At 27.9% G+C, this 22133-nt stretch overlaps 9 protein-coding genes across 9 annotated transcripts; 6 read left to right on the top strand and 3 right to left on the bottom strand.

The window, feature by feature from the left end:
* Positions 1-80: 80 nt before the first annotated feature.
* Positions 81-2679, top strand: PNEG_01310 (hypothetical protein; the record flags this gene model as incomplete). The annotated part of the gene is made up of 9 exons (XM_007875045.1): positions 81-554; positions 598-700; positions 756-1185; positions 1229-1379; positions 1422-1700; positions 1750-2246; positions 2289-2343; positions 2389-2500; positions 2553-2679. The coding sequence occupies 9 exons, from the start codon at positions 81-83 to the stop codon at positions 2621-2623; spliced, it is 2172 nt and encodes a 723-aa protein (XP_007873236.1). The 3' UTR covers positions 2624-2679.
* A 301-nt stretch (positions 2680-2980) lies between these two features.
* On the bottom strand, positions 2981-7583 carry PNEG_01309 (hypothetical protein). The gene is made up of 2 exons (XM_007875044.1): positions 4156-7583; positions 2981-4111 (listed from the first exon to the last, which is right to left on the bottom strand). The coding sequence occupies exons 1-2, from the start codon at positions 7549-7551 to the stop codon at positions 2999-3001; spliced, it is 4509 nt and encodes a 1502-aa protein (XP_007873235.1). The 5' UTR covers positions 7552-7583; the 3' UTR covers positions 2981-2998.
* A 135-nt stretch (positions 7584-7718) lies between these two features.
* Positions 7719-11906, top strand: PNEG_01308 (hypothetical protein). The gene is made up of 18 exons (XM_007875043.1): positions 7719-7819; positions 7863-8005; positions 8051-8435; positions 8478-8678; positions 8723-8887; positions 8933-9062; positions 9109-9284; positions 9331-9423; positions 9464-9610; positions 9656-9905; positions 9948-10104; positions 10153-10244; positions 10289-10411; positions 10463-10640; positions 10683-10862; positions 10905-11051; positions 11099-11324; positions 11365-11906. The coding sequence occupies exons 3-18, from the start codon at positions 8295-8297 to the stop codon at positions 11434-11436; spliced, it is 2478 nt and encodes an 825-aa protein (XP_007873234.1). The 5' UTR covers positions 7719-7819; positions 7863-8005; positions 8051-8294; the 3' UTR covers positions 11437-11906.
* PNEG_01307 (tRNA uridine 5-carboxymethylaminomethyl modification enzyme GidA) lies at positions 11539-13944 on the bottom strand (the record flags this gene model as incomplete). The annotated part of the gene is made up of 10 exons (XM_007875042.1): positions 11539-11710; positions 11754-11853; positions 11894-12003; positions 12044-12408; positions 12454-13097; positions 13142-13216; positions 13259-13436; positions 13483-13538; positions 13585-13680; positions 13725-13944. The coding sequence occupies 10 exons, from the start codon at positions 13942-13944 to the stop codon at positions 11539-11541; spliced, it is 2016 nt and encodes a 671-aa protein (XP_007873233.1).
* A 594-nt stretch (positions 13945-14538) lies between these two features.
* Positions 14539-15946, top strand: PNEG_01306 (hypothetical protein; the record flags this gene model as incomplete). The annotated part of the gene is made up of 11 exons (XM_007875041.2): positions 14539-14553; positions 14613-14700; positions 14745-14796; positions 14868-14928; positions 14971-15238; positions 15283-15376; positions 15432-15539; positions 15585-15606; positions 15651-15726; positions 15768-15804; positions 15853-15946. The coding sequence occupies 11 exons, from the start codon at positions 14539-14541 to the stop codon at positions 15944-15946; spliced, it is 915 nt and encodes a 304-aa protein (XP_007873232.1).
* Positions 15947-16043: 97 nt separating this feature from the next.
* PNEG_01305 (hypothetical protein) lies at positions 16044-16422 on the bottom strand (the record flags this gene model as incomplete). The annotated part of the gene is made up of 3 exons (XM_007875039.1): positions 16044-16124; positions 16170-16256; positions 16306-16422. The coding sequence occupies 3 exons, from the start codon at positions 16420-16422 to the stop codon at positions 16044-16046; spliced, it is 285 nt and encodes a 94-aa protein (XP_007873230.1).
* Positions 16423-16979: 557 nt separating this feature from the next.
* Positions 16980-19187, top strand: PNEG_01304 (hypothetical protein). Its single transcript, XM_007875038.1, has 3 exons — positions 16980-18708; positions 18758-18955; positions 18997-19187. Exons 1-3 carry the CDS (start codon positions 17043-17045, stop codon positions 19104-19106), a joined length of 1974 nt encoding a protein of 657 aa, XP_007873229.1. The 5' UTR covers positions 16980-17042; the 3' UTR covers positions 19107-19187.
* Positions 19188-19414: 227 nt separating this feature from the next.
* On the top strand, positions 19415-20818 carry PNEG_01303 (hypothetical protein; the record flags this gene model as incomplete). The annotated part of the gene is made up of 1 exon (XM_007875037.2): positions 19415-20818. One exon carries the CDS (start codon positions 19415-19417, stop codon positions 20816-20818), a length of 1404 nt encoding a protein of 467 aa, XP_007873228.1.
* A 224-nt stretch (positions 20819-21042) lies between these two features.
* Positions 21043-22054, top strand: PNEG_01302 (hypothetical protein; the record flags this gene model as incomplete). Its single annotated transcript, XM_007875036.1, has 2 exons — positions 21043-21643; positions 21690-22054. The coding sequence occupies 2 exons, from the start codon at positions 21043-21045 to the stop codon at positions 22052-22054; spliced, it is 966 nt and encodes a 321-aa protein (XP_007873227.1).
* Between the last annotated feature and the right edge of the window lie 79 nt (positions 22055-22133).

Genomic DNA, 22133 nt, shown 5'->3' with positions numbered 1-22133 from the left:
ATATAAAAATCTGTCTGTATAGTTCGAGTTTTTTGCAAGAAAATACAGAACTTTGAAAGATTTGTTATTCTTAAGATTTAATGGGTTCTACTAATCTTTCTCAACCATACAAAAAGGACCCAAAAGATAGCTGGTGCAGAAATACCAGTAATATGATTCATACGGGCGATAACAATATATATGGAAATAGATTTTGGCCAGATACTACAATGATTCTTAAAGATAGTCTTTTAAAGTCACCTGCTCATTCTCAAGCGAACGAGGGATTAAATACATTTCCATCATTTACAACACTTCAACAGACACGGTATTTACAAGCAGCAAGTGCACAAGCGGCAGCAATGACACATAATATGAAATTGTCAGGAAAAGAAATATATGTTCCTGACTTATCAGTTGTTGAGAAGACGCAAGGGAGTCATGGATTAAGACAGGTATTTTCGGGGCTCAATGATGGATACTCAGGGGAATATGGAGATATGTTTGAGGAAAAACAAGATACAATAGCAAAGGAAGAAATATTAGATAAGTTGTCTAAATTACGTGTTAATTATGTATTTTTTTTTACATTGGTGATGAATCTAAATGGATTGTTAGCATAAACATGACGAAATACAAAAAAATAGCCAAGTATCGTATTTACACCAAGCAAAGGATAACGAAATCAATTACAATTATCAAAAAAATAACTTATTTAATTGTGAGTGTTCTTTTTTTTTCGTATATTTTATAAACTCGTAACTTATGAAATGAAGATTATACGTTGATGCAAAATATGCGACATGAGACATTGAATTCTAAAGACTGTGATCGAATCTATAGTATGGATCAAAAAAAAAATTCAATGAAGTCATTAATTCATCCATATATGGGTTATACGAATAACCTGAGAAATTTTTTTAAAGAGTCGTCATTAAATCAAAATGGTTCATATAAATACAATGGAATTTCGAAAAAACAGATGTATTCATATTATTCTGTTAAGGATAATGATTTTCCGAAGAATACCGTTAACATGCAATCTACTGTTCCTACAAAACATCCTTTGAAAGATACAACACCCTTAGTCACTTATTCTGAATCAGAAACAGTTCAAAAAGACTATAGCCAGGGAGGGGAAACGCAACCTACTGGCTATTCAGAAGATATGTTTTATTATCCTCAACAATATTATGATGACACTTTGTATATCATATTTATTTATAGATATTCTTTAATATTTTTCTAGACATGTTTTACAGCAAACATATGTTAGGCCTATATCGTCAACCTTAAATTTTTCTACTCAGATTAGACGTGAAAATGATAGATACCAATCTTTAAGAAGCTCATTACTTGAAGAATTTCGAAATAATAAAAATAAGAAATATGAATTAAAAGTAAAGCGGCACAATTGTTTTTATATTATTTAATTTTGTTAGGATATATTTGGGCATATTGTGGAATTTAGTGGAGATCAGCATGGATCACGTTTTATTCAGCAGGCATTGGAAGAAGCAAACTCGGAAGATAAAGAAGTTGTTTTTCAAGAAATTTATCCTAATTCCTTGCAATTAATGACAGACGTTTTCGGAAATTATATTATTCAAAAATTTATAGAACATGGTAGTCAAACTCAAAAAACTCTTTTACTTGAACAAATGAAGGGCCATATTCTGAATCTCTCCTTACAAACATATGGTTGTCGTGTTGTTCAAAAAGTATTAATATTTCATTAATTTAACATTTAAATTTGATATATATTAATAGGCTCTTGAATATATTGAAATTGATCAACAAATTAATTTAGTCAAAGAATTGGATGGTAATGTATTGAGATGCATTAAAAATCAGAATGGAAATCATGTTATTCAAAAGATAATTGAAAAAGTGCCTATGAAACATATGCAGTTTATTATAAACACTTTTCAAGGTCAAATATATACGTTGGCAACACATCCATATGGATGTAGAGTAGTGCAACGTATGCTAGGATATTGTTCACAGGCTCGTGATCTCCTAAATGAACTTCACCTATATTCACGTAGTTTGATTCGAGATCAATATGGGAATTATTGTATACAACATATTATTGAAAAGGGTGAGCCGGAAGATCGTTCTAAGGTTATTTCTGTAGTAAAAGAGAATATTCTTAAGTTTTCAAAGCATAAATTTGCTTCCAATGTAGTAGAAAAATGTATAACGTATGGAACAGATGAAGAAAAAAGATTACTAATTGATAAAATAATGGAGAATGATGAAGACGGGTAAGTTAGTTGAATTGTTAATAAGGGTTAACTTCTTTCTAGATTTCCTCGTCTCTTACCGATGATGAAAGATCAATATGCAAATTATGTAATTAAAGTATTATATCATTAAAATATATTCGCTTTTTTTAACTTTTCTTAGAAAGCATTAGATGTTGCAAGTGGTGATCAGCTCAATAAACTTATTGCTGAAATAAAACCTCACTTACAGTTTTTAAAAAAAAATGTTCATGGAAAAGCGTTAAGTTTAAATAGTAGGATTTTATTTTTACCGTACATTATAAATAATGGACTAATTATGAGTAGTTGAGCGACTTATAACTCTTTCTAATAATCAATCTAATCAGAACAATGAAACTTTAGTCACAAAAACTTAATAGTATATAATTCTGGAAATTTTGATATTAATTATTTTAAATAATTAATATTTTTGATATACCGTATTTCCAAAATTAACAAATAATAGTAAAAAATATCTTTGGATTTTAAGTTTTTTTTTGTAATATTTTTACATTATTTTTATTTGTATAAGTTTTGTCATATTCATTATATCTTAAATTACTCTTGCATATCTAATTATTAGATATCAGCATAGTTATTACTAAATGTATATATTAAATTATTGAAACATTTTGAAAACGATTTTATATTACACTGCATGTATTAAGATTTGTCTTAAACATAAAATATTAAACATTATTTAAGTATAAAATCGATAAGTTTAAAATAAAATTCTGGTATTTAATATTATTTTATGAAAATACAGTAAAATCAAGTGCTTTTTCTAAATAAGATATATAATCATTTATATTGTCAAGATCCAATAATTTAGAATTACTAGAGTCCAAAGTTGACTGATGAGTTGTAGGCAAATTAGTAGGTTGTTCCGATATAGAATCAGATAGTTGAAATCTAGCTTTTACACGAAGAATATGACGAAGACGTTCTCTCCAATTCGTTATGTATTCACCACCAATTTGATGATATATCTGCGAAAAAGTACTTGCATGCAAAGTAAGATTACGTACAAATATAGGTAGAGCCTTAGCAGAAATCATGGTTTCTTTCACAGAACCAATTTCTGGTACACCTGTTTTTTGTAATAATTTCACTAGAAAAAATATATCAGAGACCGAATCTTCCTTACAAGATAATACATTATAGTTATATTTTGAATGCCGTGATATAACAATATTTATAAAGTTAAACTGACCAGGGATTGTGTCAAAAATATATGGAGATCCTGATTCATTAAAAATAATATTAACAAAATCGTTTCCAATATGACGCTTTTTTAAAGTAGAGTGAGGATCTGTTTCCAAATTCGTAGGCATCAATGTACAGCAATGATAAATGATCTGTGTGATTTTATCTTTCCAAAAATAGGCAAATTCACCATCGTGATTGCTTTCAGTATCTAAACCACCAGTATAAATAGTTTTATTTCCTTTTAAACGTGTTAAATCACCAAGACCTTCCATAAAATTTAAATATTCTTGAGATCCACATGTATTAGCTAGAATTTCCGATTCTGTACTTTGTCCTGGAGCAACATAAACAACACCAATTTTATGAAAATCAACAACAGGTATTCGATCAAATACTGATAATGTTCGCTTTGTAAACTCGTTATCGGCTAAAAGATATGGTTTAGATTGCTCTAAGAGTTCAGGAAAAAATGATACTTGAAGTAAAACGTAACTTGGAAGGAATAATGGTAATTCTAAAGAAAACAATTTTATCGACATTTTCCTGGACTCAGCATTTTCAATAAACTGATCTTGAATAGTATCCATGTCATCATCTGTTCTATTTTCATTATTCATAAACTCTCTTGATCGACAAGAAAAATGAACAGTACCAGACTATTAGAGTATAAAATATTATCATGATAATTAAATATACTCACTGATCTCCTTATTGTTAATTCTATTATGTCAGATGAATTTGCAGTGTCAATTGTTATAAATGAATTTCCATAGAGCCACGTTTTTGAGATGGCAAAAGGATCAGGTGTATAGTTAGATAGAGTGCCTTTAATATCCGCATTAGAATAAGAAAATCTTAAAAGCATATCATAGCATGTTTGACTCTGCTCATCTAAACCATTTTTTAATGGATTGGCAAGTAAAAGTCCTCTGATAATCCAAGCAACATACTTTCGTCGTTCTGAGAGTTTTAAAGCCAAAAACCATATATATATTATATTATATGCCAAAGTTAGAACATATTGAGACATTTGCATGCCAGATATATTGATCTGACCAGATTCTTTAGCATTTTCTGGCCGGTCTGATAACTGAGATCTTGTAAATGCATTACTATGTTGAATATACTGTAAAGAAATTCCAAAAACTCTTCGAAAATCTGCTTCTGTAAAATTTGCATAAACGTTTGGAAGTCTTGCTAATGATGACAAAAATTCAAGTATATGAATACTTACACTTGAAGATGTTATTAACTGAGAAAGCTTTACCAAAATTCCTGATAACAATTTACTCATTGATATAGGAAGTTCATAACAGCAGATAGTAAGAGCATGGATACACGATTTTGCAGCGTGAGACCATTTTTGCAAACCCATTTGAAAAGATATAACAATTTCATCTTGTTCATTTTTTGTATATTTATTATGGTAAGATATTAAGACAATAAGTATTTCAATTAAAGCAATCATGATATCTGTTTTTCGAAAGTTATCTGGTAAAAGTACTGGCGCTAAAACATTATTAAATAGTTGATCAACTATCAGTGTCCTTAATTCTCTGATTTCATGAACCGAATCACAAAATAAATGTTTGTTTCTTAATTGAGAACTAATATGAACTAAGATATATAAATAAATTTCCCAATCCTTTTCATTTTTTAAAATATCTATTACAATTTTTAACCATGTAGAAATCGGTAGAATTTGATCATTTTCATTATTTTGCTCCAATGTTGTTTCAAATATTAATTTGTTAATATTACATGATTTTAAATGAGTAATATATTCGTCAATAGGTGATATTTCGACATGCAGTTTTTCGGGTATAGTCCATAAAACATTATATAGATATTTATCTGATTTGACATTGTTATTTATATTGTCTTGTTGAGATCTTGTTTTATTCGATTCCGTTTTTAGTTCAGTCGATTCTCTACCAATGGTTTCAGAAAAATTAGAGCATTCCAATTTCCTATTTCTTTTAAAATTGGACGCTAAAGGCAAATCACCAATATCTGAAACTAAATAAATAAAATGTGAACTATCAGCACGAATTCGTACCAAAATTTGCAAAGCAGATATTCTAACATCTGAATTGCCTTCAAAGTTTGATGCAATTGATAGAATTATTTTATATAATTGGATACATTTTGTATTGTTTCTTATACGCAAGTAATAAAGAAATAGAGTAATTAGCCCTTTAGAAGAAGCTAATGCCATTGTTTCTTTTTCATCCTTAAACATAATATTTTCCCCTAACACTGAAGTAAACGAATTGTCTTGAGAATTCTGATGAGCAAGAGAATTAAGTTTCTCTATTTGATGAAAAGTTAGAAGTGAACATTTTTCCAAAATTTTTATTGTTTTATTAAAAAAGATATCATTTCCATCATATGCCATTTCTACTAAAACCTTAATAGATTCTAAAATAACAACGTGATCACGCTCTTCAAAAAAATCATCAAAAAGTGACAAAAAAACGTTATTGACAAGTTGATCTGGAAGAAAAAAATTTCCTGTGCTTATAACATTTTTTATAAGATCGAGTGCTTTTATTCTGATTTTCGTCGTATAATAAGAAGATTTAAAGAATGATTGCACAATAAATATAGGATTATCTGGCCATTTTTCATAATCTTGATTATAATGATAATGAGTAGAATAATAATCCAATAGAAGTATAGAAGTAGATTCAGGTAAATAAGTATGTATTTTAGAGAAATATTGAATTAATTTTGTTGATGACCCAGAATAACATGAATTATTATAAGAATCCTGCAATATAGAAAGAATTTGACCAGTGACTTGAAATAACGATGTATATATATCATCTTTAAATTCTGCATTGGGTAATTCTAAAAGCTTATTTTGAACAGTAAAGTATTGTAGATATTTTGAGCATATTGATAATATTTCGAGAGGTATATCCCAGTCATCATATTTCATTTCTTCTTGTATATGTTTACAACCAATAAAGTCTCTCAGCGCTTTTAAAATCTCAAAATCTACTTGTGGATTATTCAAAGAAAGTGCTGACTTGTACGTTTCCATAATAGTTCCATGAGGAATTGAAAAAAGCCTATTTTGTTCATTTGTAGTTAAAATCCATGATAAAAATCTTGCAGCTCCTATAATCACATTTGAATGCAGTTTATTTTTCGTTTCAAGAAATTTTTTCAGTGACTGTACTGTATTATAAGCTATATGACTTTTTAATAGATTTTTCATAATATTCCATGAAATATCTTCAAATTCCAAAATGCCAATATTGGTACTACATAGAATTTCAACACAATTTGTTAATGCAGAAATTGGAATATATCCATAGCGGATAACAACGTCAAGAAAGTGAATAACATTTTTAATATCATTCTTATCCGTTGTTTTTTTACTGATCCAAATTACATCATTAATCAACATTACTACATCATTTTCTTCAAAAATAGAATAATGAAATTTTATAATATTTGTAATCAAAGAAAACAAAATCTCAAGATGTTCCTCATAAGATATATCATTACTTTCAGATGTTATTGAATGTCGGTTTTTTAAACGACTATTTTCTGTATTTTTAAAACATATAAAAAGCCATGAAGAAACTAAACGTATAATCGTTGATTCCATCGCCGTAATATCTCTCCCATCATTCGTCAATACTCTCATAATATCCAAACACATAGCAAAATCTTCATTTACATTATGTTGTTGAATATCTTGATAAAACATATACCGATCAACTGCGCTCAATTCTGTTTGAGACTTAATACATGCTGACATCAACGAAAACCCTGATTTACGCATTTCTAGACTGTTTTCCCCTGAAATTAATTTTTTCCCTGTCATCCATATTTCTTCTACATTCATCAGAACAATTTGAGATAACCTTTCACTTAATCGATCTGCTATTTGAATACATTCTTCTGTATCATTAGACACTTTTAATCCATGTAACAGATAGTCAATATCTGATAAAGGATGACTATTTAATGTGTTTTCCGCTATATTTAACAGACATTTCTTTGGGCGACTTAAATTCCTAAATGTAGCAAAAAGTTTGCCACTTTTTCCTGAAAATATGTGACGAGACTCTTCATTCATACGTTTATTAGCTTATTTAAAGGCTTATTTTCTCATAAAAGCCTATAATAATGGGTTAGTGCAAAATCTTTAGAATCTCCATACAAGGCTATATTACGACGTACAACGTCAAAAAATAAGATCAGGTGATCAAGCGGGTTTTAATAAGAAACCAAGCAAAAAAGGGCTTAAAGAAGGTATATTTCTTATCAGAAGGTCAATATGGACGTCTATGAACAAATTATTGGGTATCTTCAAGAAAGTTTTAATCCTCTATTTTCAAAACAAGGTAAGTTTGAAAATAGAAGAAGATAGAAATAATAAGGAATTAGTGGAAAAAGCTCTTGAAATAGAAGAATCAAAAGAAGGATTTGTTGAGATTGTGTTAAGAATTGTTTCATCGGATAGGATTGATATGCCAACACGTCAAGCAGCTTCTCTTCTTTTTAAAAATTTTATACGAAAAAATTGGAGAGTAAATATAAAGATTATTATATAGGATTTATGTAATATTTATAAGGGAGAGGAGGATTGTGTTAAAATATCAGAAAAAGATCGTTTAATGATTAAAAAAGAGATTGTTATGTTAATGATATCTATACCCTCTATTTTGCAGGTACAAATTAGTGAATCTATTAGCATAATTGCGGAGAAAGATTTTCCTGAGATGTGGCATACGCTTATTGATGTTTTTTTTTTTGAAGAAATGTAGTTTTAGATTGATTTGATTGTAGGATCTTGTCTCTTATTTATCGTCGAATGATATGATAGTTAATTTGTGTATATTACAAACAGCACATTCCATTTTTGGAAGATGGAGATCACAGTTTAGAAGTGATTCATTATTTAGTGAAATTTTATTTGTTTTAGAGAAATTTTGTACTCCGTATAAGAATCTTTTTCAGGTAACTATTTTTAGTGTTGAAATAATATTTAACATAGCTTAGAGATTAGACGAATTAATTATGCAGAACTCTGAAAATAGGGAAGCATTGGATCTTCTTTTTAAAAATTTAATTTTATGTATAAAAATATTTTATGATCTTAATTGTCAAGATTTACCGGAATTTTTTGAGGATAATATAGAACAATGGATGGGTTTATTACATAAATATTTAAATTATTCTAATCCACTATTGGTTTCAGAGGTTGAATAATGTTATTTTTATTTTGATATTTATTTTTGTTTTAGGATCATGACATAGAAGGGCCATTAGAAAAAGTTAAATCTAATATTTGTGAAATTGTAGAATTGTATACTCAGCGTTATGAAGATGCATTTTCTATGCTACCAGAATTTGTAAATACATCCTGGAATTTATTAACCAATACAAGTTTTGAAAAAAAAAATGATATTGTATATAAATTTTCTTTCATTAATGATCTTTCTGACATAAAGAAGCTTGTAGAAAAAATTATGGCATTTTTAACATCTGTAGCAAAGATACAGCGATATTCTTACATTTTTAAATCACAAGATGTTCTTAGACATCTTATTGAAAATATAATTTTACCTAATATTTCTTTTCAAGGTTTAAAGATTTCTAAATGAGATATTTATAATAATTAATGATATAGAATCTGATAAAGAGTTTTTTGAGGATGATTCAGTAGAATATGTTAAACGGGATTTAGAAGAGTTTGATTGTAATTTAAGAAGAAACGCTACAAGTAATTTTGTTCGAGCATTACTGGAGCAATTTGAAACAGATGTCGTTTCTATCGTTTCAACTTATATAAATCACTATTTAGTTGTATGAGAAAACATGTTATTTTATTCTTAAATAAAATTGTTTTTAGGAATTTCAAAAAGATAAAAGAAAAAATTGGAGAGCAAAAAATACGGCTATATACCTTTTTTTTTCAATTACGATAAAAAGTTCTGCAAATAAAGTATGATATATATATATATATATATTCTAATATCATTAAGTTGGGTGTAACATCTGTTACTACAATAACAAACGTTGTTGATTTTTTCTCTCAAAATATTTTTCAGGATCTTAGTTTACTATCTGAAGATATTCATGCTATGTTAAAAATGATTTTAATAAAATATGTCTATATATTTAGGAATCAGGTATTTTTTAAGTATTTTCACTTAAAATATATTTATCAAAATCAGTTACAAAGAGATCAAATTCTAAGCTGCCTTCCATTACTTATAAATTATTTAAATTTTCCAAATTATGCAGTTTATACATATGCAGCCGTTACAATTGAAGCTATTTTGAATCTTAACAAGGAGGAAGGTTTTTTGATTGAAAAAATGGATATTGTTCAGTTATCTAAAGAATTGTTGGATAATCTTTTTAAATTGATTGAAAAAGCATCTACTCTGGGAAAGTTATCTGAAAATGATTTTTTAATGAAATGTAAGTATTTATATTTTTATAGATTTTTCTTAATAATATAAGGTACAATGAGAGTTATTGCTACTATTAAGGATGGAATAATTCCTTTAATTGATACAATATCTTCTTATCTAATAAATATTATTTTAGAAATAAGCAAAAATCCATCTAACCCTAAATTTAATCATTATGTTTTTGAATCTTTGGCAATTTTAATAAGGTGTTACTTTATAACATTTTTTTTATCATTATTACTAAAATTTTATAGATACTCTGCCCCAAATTCAAGAGAAATTTTGTTGCGCTTAGAAAGTTCATTGTTTCCTTCACTTCGGTTAATTCTTCAAAATGATGTAACCGGTATTTTAAATGATTTTTAATTTTTTCTACTGACTTTATAAAAGAATTTATTCCATATGTATTTCAAATATTATCACAGCTTCTTGAGTATCATAATTTAAGTTTACCTGATATTTATAAATTACTTGTTCCACCTATTTTATTGGCATCATTATGGGAGTCTAGAGGTAATATTTATTTATATTTTAGAATGATATTTTAATATTAAAAAAAATAAGGAAATGTTCCTGCTTTAGTGCGTTTTTTAAAAGCTGTTATATCTCAAGATCCACTTTTTATTGTAAATAGTAATTATATAGAACAAATTCTTGGAATTTTTCAAAAATTGAATTCATCTCGACTCGATGATCATTATGGATTTGAACTTTTAGAAACTGTTTTTCTTCATCTTCCTGCGTAAATTATAATTTATATATTATTTTTATTAAATTTATCTAGGTCTGTTATAGAGCCTTATGTCAAACAAATATTTTTACTTCTCTTAACACGGCTTAATCAGTCTAGAACAGGAAAATTTGTTGAATGTTTTATTCAATTAATTTTCTTTTTATCTGCAATTAATAAAAAAGAATACGGGCCAGATTATTTCATAAATGTTATTAATAATATACAGACAGGGTTTGAAAGAAAATTACTTATATAATATAATAATATTCTTAGATTGTTTGAACAAGTTTTCTCAATGTTTTGTTTACCTGGAGTACAGAATATCAAAGATACAATTGATCGTAAAACATGTTCTATTGGTATGATTATAATGCTTTGCAGAGGATCCGCTTTGCAAGAAATAAAATATCCCACGCTTTGGTAATGAAATATTATTTTATTATAGATTCATTTTTTGACAGAAAAAGGTCTTCTACATTAATAGCTATTCTAAAGCTTTTTGAATTACCATTTGAAGTTACAAAAAATGATGAAATAATTGAAGTAGATATCGATGACATTGGTTTTCAAGCAAGTTTTTCTCGTTTAGCGTTTTCAGTAAAAGCTAAACAAGATCCATGTATGTTTATTAAAGATCCGAAAGCATTTCTTATAGAAGAGTTGATGAAAGGGAATTCTGCAAATAGAGGAAATGTACGTTTTAATTCCTTATATATTGTTCCTAATTTTATAGTTTTCTCGGATTATTAGTACAATGTCAGACGATGTTAAAACTGTTTTAACTACATATGGATATATTATTTAAATTAAATATGTATTGTATGTTTTAAATAATATTATATAAATGAAGAAACAATATATAAATTAATATATTCTAGTTCTTATTTATAATTTTTACAACGTAGTATTACATGTATATGTTGTCAAGAGTTTTGTGCCTTTTTTTGTTTTGCATAATATATCTCAAAAGAACTAGTTGAGCTGATGGAGTAATGCCTTGAATTCTTTTAGCTTGTGCAAGTGATTGTGGACGTATAGAATTTAATAATTCCTTTTCTTCTATGGATAAATTATTTAGCCTTATAATAATGAGATTAATGTTTAGTAAAGAACATATATTACTTATTATAATCTATATCTGGAGGAAAAATGAATTCTTCGTTTTTTTGAAGAAGATAGCGATTTTCAAATTCTTGCCGAGTTATGAATTCAGAATAAATACCTTAATTTTTAATGAATAGTAAAAATAGTAGAGAAAATACTTTCTATGTTTAGACGTAAACGAATCTTAGTGGGTATATCATGCAGCATTGGTATAATATTAAGAAAAGTATCAGCAGTAATGTTTGGATATGCTAAAAGCTGCATTGCACTAGCTGAATTAAAAAAATGTTTTAATATTTAATACTCGCCTTCTTCTAATTCCATCCATATTTACTGAAATATTATGTGATTTCCATTCTTGAGGAGATAAAACTAGACTTTCTAGCGCTTTCTTGGCATCCATAAAAAGTTTTTGATCCTTATTAAATTGATCCCATCTTTCTTTGCTAATTATACCTAATTTATGGCCAAATTCAGTTAATCTTAAGTCTGCATTGTCTGCCCTAATACTAAGCCTATATTCACATCTAGATGTAAACATCCTGTAAGGTTCTTCCACTCCCTTAGTAACAAGATCATCAATAAGTACACCAATATATGCTAAACCTCGGGAAATAGTAGCTTGAGATTGACCCTTTTTTGATAGGCTAGCATTAATACCTGCTAATAAACCCTACAATACTGTTATAAGTCTGTTAGAACATTTCACTTTAAATACCTGAGAAGAAGCTTCCTCATACCCTGTTGTACCATTTATTTGTCCTGCAAGCCATAACCCTTTTATACGTTTAGTTTCAAGAGTTGGGTAAAGCTCTCTAGGATCTACATAATCATACTCAACACCATATCCAGGACGTAGCATTGTTACGTTCTCAAGCCCAGGAATACTTCTTAACATTTTAAGCTGAATTTCCTCAGGGAGTGTAACACTTATTCCATTTGGATAAACTACATTACTATCTATACCCTCTGGTTCTAACCATATATGATGATTACGAGAAGGAAAACGTATAACTTTTGTTTCTATAGAAGGACAATATCTTGGTCCTTTAATGTTTTTTTGCACATGAATTGATTCTTTTAAATTATCTCTTACAATTTTATGTGTTTCTTCAGTCGTATATGTTGAATAACATAAAATTTTGTTTTTAATAGTATCTTCTGAATGTAAATAACTAAAAGGGACAGGAGGTTCATCTCCTAATTGAGGATGCAAATATCTATAATTAATAGTCCTTATGTCAAGTCTTGGAGGGGTTCCTGTCTTTAAACGTCCCAGTTTAAATCCCTTTTTTTTTAAAAATGTACTAATACCAAATGTTGCTGATTCTCCAATTCTCCCTGCTGGAAATGTTTTTGATCCTATATATGTCAAATTGATTGATAAAATATTTAAAAACTCTGACCAATATGCACCTCTCCGTTTAAAAACGTTCCTGTAGTAATAATAATATGTTCAGCTAATATTTTTTCACCCGATTCTATTATTATTAAATTCAATAGATATAATGATAATCAAAAACCAAGAACAACGCCTGAAACTTTGAATTTCCTAGTTTTATATATATCCTCATATTCCGATAGTGGTTCTGTTAAAATATCTATTGCTATTCCTTTGAGCAATGTCAAATTTTTATAAGAAGATAATGTTTCTAACATATATTTCTTATAAAGTAGACGATCAATTTGGACTCTCGGGCCCTTAGTTAAGATAAATAAGCATTAATAGAAACAGATAATAACAAACCCAGACTGCTGGACCCTTTGCACGATTAAGTATCTTAAATTGAATACCTGCTCGATCTTTAAAAATATATTAGAAAGATAAATAAACATTAAAAATATCCACCGGAAATAACTCCACATAATCCATCAAGAGAATCTATTTCTCTAACTAATGTTCCTTTTCCAATCCCTCCAAAAGCTGGATTACATGATGTTTCTCCTTTTAAAATATCAAAAGAAAATATTATTAAAAAAAATATAAACCAATTTTATTAATATCTTGGCTTACAAGAACAGTTTTTAAGCCACTTCTTGAGGCTACTGCTGCTGCTTCACATCCTGCATGACCACCACCAATAACAACTATTTGAAATTTTTCTATATCCTTAAAACTAGTAAAAAGACGTTTTTCAAAAAAAATCCTATTAAATAATATAAAATTCCTTCTATTAATAATAATATTAAATGAAAATAAGCTTTTCATATATATTTTCTAAATTTTTTTAAAAATCATTTTTTGATGTTAAGCTTAATTTTTAGCGTAAGGCACCAAACAAAATTAGATAAGAAAATATAAAAATAACTCTATATATTTATATAAGATTTAATTTATATATTCTTATAAAACAATTTTTATATTCCTGAAGACATAAATTATAAAATAATCAAACTTTTAAACTTTTTTAAAAAATATTTACTTAAAAAAATATAAAAATCTTATTTAGTATAAATTTTATTAAAAAAAGTAGATAAGGATTATATTTTATGTATTTTTAAAGGAATTGATTTTCTTAAACGAATAAATGTTATTTTCAATTTATTTCGTTGATTATAAGTTTAAAAAATGTTAAAAAACAAAGTTTTAAAATATATTTCTAAGTAAATTTGTATATTTTTAAAATAAGATTTACATGAATATTTAGTTCTCGTATATTATCAATTTTTAGTTATTGTTTTGTTTCAATTTTTGTTCTTTCTTTTTTTTTTGCTGGTTTCTAAAGAATCTCTAACTTTTCCTTAGATGACAATTATAAACAAATGCGTTGTTACAAAATATGGATTTAATCTTAATTTCTTTATGTTGATTATTCAAGTAAGTTTTTTTTTTTAAAAAGATGTTTATTATCTATAATAAACTAATTTATTTTATAGTTACTCATATCACTTGCAATTCTTCATGTTTTTGAAATTTTTAAAATTATTTCTTTGCCAAAATTTACATTTTCTATAGTGAAACAATGTATTTGTTTATGTTTTTAAAAGTATTTTTATAATGCAGTTAAGGGCTTCCAATATCATTTTTATTTATTAGCATGATCTATACAAGTAGTAAAGCGTCAGTATTTTAAAATGATGCAATAAAATGCATCGGAATTTTGAAGAAAAAAGAAATTAATTAAAAAATAGGCTTCAATTTCTTTCAATTCCAATTTATACTATTTTTAAAAATTTAACAATTATTTTAACTGTTATTAATCAAGTTATTTTCTTATTATACTAATATTTTAAGGCATATGGAGAAGTGTTTTTTATGGGGGGTTCTGTATCTAAAGTTACTTTGTTGTCATTTTGTATGATGATTTTATCCTCTTTTATGATAGCATGGGAAGATCTGTATTCTTTGTTATCAAGGTTATGGTTTCGTCAATCTTTTCTACTCGATCATTCCTTTTTATATTATGGATACCTTTGGATAATCATAAATTGTATATGTAGCTCAGCATATGTTTTAGAAACTCGAAAAAAAATTAAATCCGGTCATTTTACTGATTTTGACTGTATAATTCTCTTATACTATTATTATTTTTTTGATATATTTTAGCAATGTTTTACAGCAATTTACTTGGCATTCCAATTTTAATTATTTGCACATTGATTATGGACGATTGGAGCAGTGAAAATATTGCACGTAATAGGTATTTCAAAATTTATATTGACATTAAATATTAATATTCATTTTAATTATAATAGAATAAATATAATTCCGATCATTGCAATATTATTATCCGGTATTTTTTCTGCTGGATTAGGTTATACTTCTTTATGGTGTATCAGAGTAACATCATCGACAACTTATAGGTATTTTTTTCTTATTTTAATATATGTTTTAATTTAATTTTTTAGTATGATAGGTGCCTTAAATAAGGTTTAAATTTCATACGAATTTATATATATTTTTAATTATTTTAGTTACCTGTATCTATTACTGGTTTAATTTTTTTTCATACACCTGTGACCTTTTCAACAATAAGTGCTATTATTCTCGGTAAAAATCATCTAAATTATGTTAAGAAATTTACTTCTTAGGTTTTTTTTCCGGATTTCTTTATGTAATTGAAAAAAGGTAATTATTATTTCTTTTCTTATCTATCTTCTAATAAATTCTTTATAGTCATGATATTTATCAATACCCTTTTTTTTCTCGTACAACTTTCTCTTATTTAACTAAACGTTTATGTCGTTATAATAATAAAATATCGCTATAATATTTATAAATTATTCATTTTATACATACATTTTTCTCATTTAAAAGATCTTTACAAAATTCATATTATACATAATATCTTTAATATTTTCCAAGAATTATGATTTCTTTTGAGATTTGTAAGCTTTAACCCATTTAATAGGATGTGTATTATAAATGGGCCATGGTGGAACAATTACCTTGGAAAATAGTTATAAAACTTCCTATTCTTTAATAATACTTACTAAAATTGATGTTATAATCCCTACTATAAATATAAAAAGTGTAATTATTAAGTTTTGTCGAAGAAAACCTGTAACGTATGCTGCTATCTAAATAAATTGTTAAACTAATTTTTTTTCTAATAAATAACTATTTAACTGAAAAAAATATAACAATTACATTGGCAAGGATTTCTGAGATTGTTTGTCCTTCATAATCAATATATCCATATATTAATTTTTCGATTTTTTTTATATTTATAGTAGAAAAAATCATTTATTAAAAATTCTTTTTAACCTTATTTCTAAATAAAAAAACCCTTATCTTAACTTTTTATTAATTTTACTTTAATTCTATGATTAAATATTAATAAAAAAATATTTTTTATTAATATTTTTTACGACTTTTTTAAGATGACCTTTATTCAATGATGTTAATGCAAATATCGAACGGATGTAAAAAAAAATCAAAACTTTATAAAAACGTTTATCTTAGAAAATACGCAAATTAGAGCTTTTTTATAAGAGGAAATATATATATTCAGGTATGCTTTATTTAAAATGATTAAATTATATTGAATTAGTTTTTTTTTAGATCAAATTGGAGAACCTTTTTTTTAGGACTGATCAACCTTTATATTCTTTTCCAGGAAAAGCCTCGGCCTGCTCTATTAAGCCTCCATAGGGTTTATTGGGTGTAATATTAAAGTTTTGAAGGATTAGTTGTTTATTATTGATTAGTATTTTTTGATTATTATTAAACCGAAAGTTATTATATTGTGATCTTTGATATTTTAGGACTTATTCAGTAGTTTGAGCGTTTTTTTTAGAAAAAGAAGGGCATTTTTCTAAAATTATAAATAAAGACTAAAATATAATACTTTATTGTCTGAAAATATGGGAACTCATAATTCAGAACCATTTACAGGTATTTCTTCAGATGCACCACTTGATCATAGTGATCAAGTGGAATGTTTTTCAGATTTGAATTTTACGGAGGATTCGATGCGTTCTCCAGGGTTTTCAAATCGTCTTTCTCAGTCTAGTTTAACCCTTCATCGATCTGCTTCTTGGCATCGACTTTCACCATCTCATTCGGAAACTAGTCAGATTTTTTCAGACAATAGGGATAATTCAAGTAGAGCATGTTTGATTCATGATGTTAATACGGGCGGGATGTATAATTTTGATATAAAAGATGTGATTCCTCCAATTCCTATTATTTCATCAAATGTTCGTCCTCTTCCAGCTTCGGAGGCCTGTAATCATCATGCTGATAAAAGACATGGAGATCCAGTGATATCTCATGTTTCTTCAGGAGATATTCCTGTTTCTTCAGTATCAACTACCAATTCTAAGAAATGTAAATATTCAAGTATTTTATATACGGATGGTCAGCCACAAGAAGCGTATGAACATTTGTCGAGTGATGATGACAGTGCTTCTGTTACTTCGCGTCCAAGTTCACATATTGATTCAGCTGATTCTAAATCTGAAAAAGTGGAAGAAGATGTTTGCTTTCCTATGACTGAGGAATGTAGAGTAGTAAAAGGAGTTGTTGATTTTGAAGAATTAAATAAGTTTGTTACTTCTCAGTGTTTAAAGGATTCAGATGTTTCTTTTACTAAGTCACGAAAGTATAGTACTGGATCAGTTGTAAAGGGAGCTTTTGCATCCAAAAATTACTTATCTCTAAATTTAGATAAGTGCGAAAATGATGTATTTGATGAGAATTATAATGATATTCCGTATAAAAATAGTCTATCTTCTAGTGCTGCTGCTTTGGACCCTCAACAAAAGGTTGAATTTTGTAACAAGACGGAAGGCATAGACATATCCGATAGATTTAGTTTTTTTTCTTCAAATACAGAGAAAACTATACACGTTCGTGAGATTGGAGATATTCTTTTGGAAGGAAAGACTTTTCAAGATATTTTTGGGCCCGATCGTGGGACATGGTGGTTGGACTGTTTGAATCCAACCGATGTTGAGATGAAAATGTTGCAAAAAGTGTTTTCTATTCATCCTTTGACAGCAGAAGATATTCGTGTTCAAGAAACTCGCGAAAAAGTTGAATTGTTTCGCTCTTACTATTTTGTTTGTTTTAGATCGTTTGAACAAGATGCTCAAAGTGAAGATTATCTCGAACCTGTTAATATCTATATTGTTGTATTCAGGGAGGGTCTTTTAACTTTTCATTTTTCTCCAATTGTACATCCTGCAAATGTTCGGCGGAGAATTCGTCAGCTTCGTGACTATGTAGATATTTCTTCTGATTGGATCTGTTATGCACTCATTGATGACATTACTGATGGATTTGGTCCCTGTATCCATTCTATTGAGAAAGAGACTGATGCTATTGAAGATGCAGTCTTAATTACTCGAAATCACGAATCCAGAGAGATGCTTCGAGCTATTGGCTGTTGTAGAAGAAAAGTTCTCAGTCTTTTCCGTCTTTTGTATGGCAAAGCGGACGTTATCAAGATGTTTGCCAAGAGATGTACTGAGAATTACAACGTTGCTCCTAAAAGTGAAATTGGATTATATCTTGGTGATATACAAGGCATGTTTTGTTTTTTTTTTTTGAAACTAAATTAGACTTACCTCTTTAGATCATTTAATTACAATGACCCAGAATTTAATTCAATTTGAAAAGATTTTATCTCGATCTCATTCAAATTATTTAGCACAACTATCAATCAGTTATGTTCAATCTAATGAACGAAGTAGTGCTATGTTTTCTAAAATCACCGTCATTGGAACAATTTTTCTTCCCGCAAATATTATTACCGGCCTTTTTGGCATGAATGGTACTTTTTTTGTATTTAATTTATTTTTTTAATTTTTTTAGTTGCTATTCCAGGTGAACACAAATCTGGCTGGTTTTGGGGAATATTCTGGTGCATTATAGGATATATTGTTCTAGTTTTACTAATAGCTCGTCACTTTAAGCTTATTTGACCCTTTTATATACATATTTCTAATATTTCTCATGATGTTTAAATATGTATTATTTTGTTTTTTTCCCCATTTCTTTATCTCTATGTCATACTACTCAATTTAAAACTATTTCTTATTATGTATTTTCTATTATTTTATTCTATTGTATTTATGTCATACACGACTCGACCATACTGTTAACATCAAATCTCTAACGATGCTCAGAAGCTCTATAGAAAGTTAAAAAATATTTAGATTTTGAGAAATTTTCCTAGAAATACTAATAAATAAGACTTATATTTCTTAAAGAAAGTCTATATTTGATAAGAATGCTGGTTATTTCATTCTTATCTTCCTTTTGGAATTCATTAATAACAAATAATCGACATGCAGATCCTTCATCTTCTTGCCTTCCATGCCGTGCACCAGTAGCTCGAAATGGGTTTATTAGAACGGAAAGTCTTCAATCAGTGGTTTCTATTGACAATAATGACGTGCAATTGTCACATCGGTATTCGTGTAGTTCGAGTGAACTATCTCAACATTCAAATTCGCAATTGGGGTCATTAGACGCGGCATATACACATCCAACACCATATTCAAATGTACATCATTGGCCTGGTCTTCGGTTTGCTATGACGTGTACATTGAATCCTCCATTATATGAACAGACAGATATTGTTCTTCAAGATTATGGGACAGATGGATTATTACCGCCACCCCCGGTATCAGATTCATGGAGACGTATTGATAGATGGGCACAAATACATTATCCAGAGTTATATGATCAATTGTCTTATGGTGCTACAGTAGCAGATGTAAACGAACTAGAATATGAATTAGAATGTCATCTTCCCAAAGATGTACGGGAATCGTTTTTTATTCATGACGGGCAAGAGAGAGGTGGAAAACCTACAGGAATTATTTTTGGAATTACATTATTAGATTGTGAAGAGCTTTTAGAAGAATACCATTTGTGGAAAAAAGTAGCAATAAATTTAACTAAAATTAAAGCATCTGGTCCATTTTTGAGAGAAAGAAGGCTATTTAAGCAACAAGGTTCGTATCCAAAGGGTTCTGTGCGTGAAGTCTACGCTCATCCTGGTTGGATCCCTCTAGGAAAGGATTTTGAAGGAAATAACATTGGTATTGACCTTGCACCAGGACCTACAGGAAGATGGGGACAAGTGATTCTTTTTGGAAGAGATCAAGATATTAAATATGTGGTAGCACATTCATGGGCGTCTTTTTTGGCAATGTTAGCCAATGATTTAGAAGAAGGTAACTGGACGATTGACGATACAACAGGAGAATTATTTTTGGGTACTTCGGACAAGGAACATATGAGTTATTTTGATGTTTTAAAACATCGTTTACGAAAGCGTCAAAAAGAACGGTCAAAATCAGTCTTATCTATGATGAATCCAAATAAAATTTCAGTCACGTTTAACGAAACACCCGCAATTATGAATATATCCAATAAAAACCTTAAAGAGACATATCGATATAAAGATACTTTATCTATGAAATTTGGAAATACAACTCCTCCTAAAAACACTCTGCATTTACAAAATCAACTGTTAATTAAAGATACTTTATCGACTAAAGTTGTACTCGCAACTAAAGACACTAATATTTTGAAAGATAATTCACATGAGGATGATACTACTCTTCAAGAAAAGCATACTTTAAAGGAAAACGTACTAATTGTTTCGCCAAATATAAAACAATAATTAACAAAAAATTATACAACCATATTTTAACGATTCATATTTTACAAAAAAATTATTTAAAATATTAGTCTTTGAAAATTTCATTACATGCATTCCTTAGAAGAAGCACTGGGTTTTCTATTGATTTTAATAAAATAATTATATCGCATTATTTTTTTGTTTCTTATATCTTCATTATTATACTAGAATCACGTGATATTGATAACGTCAGATTTTGATAAGATATGATTAATCTATATAAGAATAAAAGAGCTACTATTTCTTTTATATTTCTCTACAGAAATCGTTATTATTTCCATGATAAACCTATATCAAAGCTATTACATGCTCCAGTGACATTTATTTCTGATTTTTTATCTCCAACAATAGGACGTCAATTGAATTTTACATTATCTTCATACTTTAAAAATGGTCTAGATTTCTCTAGGTTTAGGACTGGAAATGAGCTTCCAGTTGGTTATCATTATCTTTATTTTCATAGATGTCATTTGGAAGACTCTTTAGCGAAAGATGGAGGTGATATGATTTACGCACCTTTGAGGAATTGGAATAGACGTTTATGGGCAAAGGGATCATTGGAATATATTAAGAAAAATATGGAGTATCCTTTACGTATGGGATTTCCAGCTATTTGTGTTGAAAGACTAGAAAAAGTTGATTGGAATGGTCATAATGATGATAATATTTCAGTATGGACATGTAAAGAAATTTCTCCATTAGATGACAAGGAATGTGCAAGGGATGTATGTTTGAGGGAGAGGATATGTATTGTATATCAATCTATTTATAAAATGGGTGAAAAAACGATACAAATATCAAAAAAATGTGAGTAATTTTGATTTAAGGGTGTTTTATGTTAATATTCTTAAAGCTTGGATACCCGATTTTTCACTATCTATTACTCCATCTCAAATCCTTCTTTTTCGATATTCAGCATTGACTTTTAATACACATAAAATCCATTATGATTATTCGTATTTAAAAGAAGAAAAATATGATAATTTGTTAGTTCAGGGATCTTTAAGTGTTATTTTTCTTTTAGAATTATTACAACAGAATGTTTCCTCGGATTTGCGTTTAAAATGTTTCTATTATAAAATACAAAGTCCACTTTATGCTAACTTTTCTTATAAATTTTGTGGAAAGAGATTAAAAGAACTTAATGGTATCCAATATGCTTTGTGGGTAGAATCTGATAAGTTATTGCATATGAAAGGAACAGCTGAAATGTGGTAATATTTTCTATAATGATTTTTTCAAAGATTGTTATATTTATTGTATTTAATTCGATGTAAAATGAATAATTTTAATAATG

Source organism: Pneumocystis murina (genome assembly GCF_000349005.2).
Source record: "Pneumocystis murina B123 chromosome Unknown supercont1.6, whole genome shotgun sequence".
NCBI classification, from domain to species: domain Eukaryota; kingdom Fungi; phylum Ascomycota; class Pneumocystomycetes; order Pneumocystales; family Pneumocystaceae; genus Pneumocystis; species Pneumocystis murina.
This window is presented reverse-complemented; position numbering and strand designations above follow the sequence as displayed.

Bases quoted from the DNA above. Each gene is read 5' to 3' on its own strand.
- PNEG_01309 (XM_007875044.1), bottom strand. From the start codon at position 7,551: ATGAATGAAGAGTCTCGTCACATATTTTCAGGAAAAAGTGGCAAACTT. The intron at 4,112-4,155 runs GTGAGTATATTT...ATACTCTAATAG, and splicing joins AATTAACAATAAGGAGATCA to TCTGGTACTGTTCATTTTTC.
- PNEG_01308 (XM_007875043.1), top strand. From the start codon at position 8,295: ATGATAGTTAATTTGTGTATATTACAAACAGCACATTCCATTTTTGGA. The intron at 9,424-9,463 runs GTATGATATATA...AATATCATTAAG, and splicing joins TAAAAAGTTCTGCAAATAAA to TTGGGTGTAACATCTGTTAC. The intron at 11,052-11,098 runs GTAATGAAATAT...TGACAGAAAAAG, and splicing joins ATAAAATATCCCACGCTTTG to GTCTTCTACATTAATAGCTA.
- PNEG_01304 (XM_007875038.1), top strand. From the start codon at position 17,043: ATGGGAACTCATAATTCAGAACCATTTACAGGTATTTCTTCAGATGCA. The intron at 18,709-18,757 runs GCATGTTTTGTT...TTACCTCTTTAG, and splicing joins ATATCTTGGTGATATACAAG to ATCATTTAATTACAATGACC. The intron at 18,956-18,996 runs GTACTTTTTTTG...TAATTTTTTTAG, and splicing joins CGGCCTTTTTGGCATGAATG to TTGCTATTCCAGGTGAACAC.